At 33.3% G+C, this 2142-nt stretch overlaps 1 protein-coding gene across 1 annotated transcript; it reads left to right on the forward strand.

Moving 5' to 3' along the window:
* Window positions 1-1162: 1162 nt before the first annotated feature.
* Window positions 1163-1768, forward strand: LOC115878903. Its single transcript, XM_030895513.1, has one exon. The coding sequence runs from the start codon at window positions 1163-1165 to the stop codon at window positions 1766-1768; it is 606 nt and encodes a 201-aa protein (XP_030751373.1).
* Window positions 1769-2142: the final 374 nt, after the last annotated feature.

Genomic DNA, 2142 nt, shown 5'->3' on the forward strand with positions numbered 1-2142 from the left:
ATGTTCAAAAAATGTAATTACTGTCAGAAGAATGGACATTTATGGCAGGATTGCTGGTTTCGAAGAAGAAAAGAAGGTGAAGAGTGAACAAGCTTTTTTAAATGAATCAATGCTATTGAATTGTTGTGACATCATAAATTTAGTGGGCAAGAATAATTTAAGTGCAAAAAGCTGGTGGATGGACAGTGGAGCCACTGAACACATGTGTTTTGATAAATAAAATGATGTTTAAAGTTATAGTGTCCGGTGGCGTAGAGGTACAGCTTTCGTCTATCAATCTAAAGGTTGTGGGTTCGAATCCTACAGCCGGCCTTTCATCAGCCGACTATTTTTAATAAAATAAAAATAGTTTAGGTAGCTAGGTCGACTCAGCCTTAAATGAGTACTTGGGATTCACAATTCTGAGGTAATAATAGGCGATTAAAGCGTAGTGCTAGCCACCTTACCTTCCTTCTATACCGAACGGCTCTATCATGACAAGCCTTGCTACTCCCAAGAGGTTAAACGCTATATAAGAGAGCTATTATTATTATGTTTAAAGTTCAAGAACATATTTTTCAGTCCTCATGTAATTCAGTTGTAAGCCTAAAAAATTGGCATCGAAAACTGGCTCATATTCATTTTGATCAAGTTAAGAAGGTTCTTAAAAGAAGTGAAATACCATTTAAAGAGAAAGAAGAACCTTTTTGTGTTGAATGTCTGGCTGGAAAGCAGCACCGATTTCCATTTCCTTCCACTAATTCTAGAACAGAAAAAAAAATGTGAATTAATTCACAGCGATTTATGTGGACCAATCGAAGCGGAGTCTCTTGGTGGTATTTGTTGACATTGAAGGATGACTATTGTGGATATAGACAGATCTATTTCTTAAAGAATAAATCGGAAGTCCCAGAAAAAATGGAAAATTTTATTTGTATGGCTGAAAATCAGACAGGGAGCAGAGTTAAGATAATAAGAATTGATGGAATTTATGAACAGTGAAGTAAGAAAAATATGTAAAAGAAGGAATTATTCATCAAAAAAGTTGGCAGGCAATAGTCCCCAGATAGATAAAACTGGCATGGTAGAATAAGAATTTCAATATAAGTTTCTTAAAAGAGTTTGGATCAAAAGACAAGTGTACATGTTCCAAATCAAAAGCGGTTTAAGTTAGACGCCAAAAATGAGATTGGATTTTTTGTTGGATATACTGAAGAGTAAAAAGGCTACCGAATTTGGAAATTGGACAACAATGGAAATTCAAGTGGAAATTCACAGAGATGTTGTTTTTATTCCAGAGGATGGAGAGCATAATAATGACAAATATAGGAATGAGAAAGATAATGAACTTCTTTCTCTAAATCTTGATCTCGATGCTGATCCTGAGCCTGATATTGATCCAGAACTTGAAAATATTCATGAACCAGAGAATGACTTATCCGATATTAATTTTGATAACTCAAATGAAATCAGAGAAAGTACTTTAGAAGAAAAAATAGGTAGAAGACCAGGAAGAAGAGAAATGAGAAAACCGAAGAAATACGAGGACTACGAAATTAATTTTGTAGCTATTCATAAAAGTGAAGAACCTACAAATTACGAGGAAGCTATGGCAAGTAACGATTCAGAAAAATGGAAGCATGCGATGGAAGAAGGGAAGAAAGCATTGGAAGAAAATGAAACATGGTACGCGGACGAAAGTGTCAGTGATAGTGAGGTCATTGAGTGCAAGTGGGTTTACAGAAAGAAAAGAGACGAAAAAGGACAAATAGTAAGTTTGCCCTCTTAGTATAGTCTGTCCAACGAGAAGATTCTTGACAGTGATAGATGTGTCTGTCATTTTAATTTCAAAGTAGTTTATTTTATTTTACAAAGAAATAAGTTGGTACAACTGGAACGCATAGCAGGGAATTAATATATTTAAAATTTGACTGACAAGTGATTACTTCAAAATATTTTGAAAAAACTGTATAAAACTGAAAAAATATAATCGAGTTATTTTATTTAATAAAAAACGGTATGTGTAAATACAAAACAAACAAGAACAAGACACCATACAAAAAAAAATATAAAAAAGAACTATTTCTTACTTTCAAGCTATTATGAACTTCCCGCATTTATGATTATATTTATCAATATAACTTATGCACAAATACACATTTA

Source organism: Sitophilus oryzae, unplaced genomic scaffold (assembly GCF_002938485.1).
Source record: "Sitophilus oryzae breed Bouriz unplaced genomic scaffold, Soryzae_2.0 scaffold_1536_pilon_pilon, whole genome shotgun sequence".
In the NCBI taxonomy this organism is placed as follows: Eukaryota; Metazoa; Arthropoda; class Insecta; order Coleoptera; family Curculionidae; genus Sitophilus; species Sitophilus oryzae.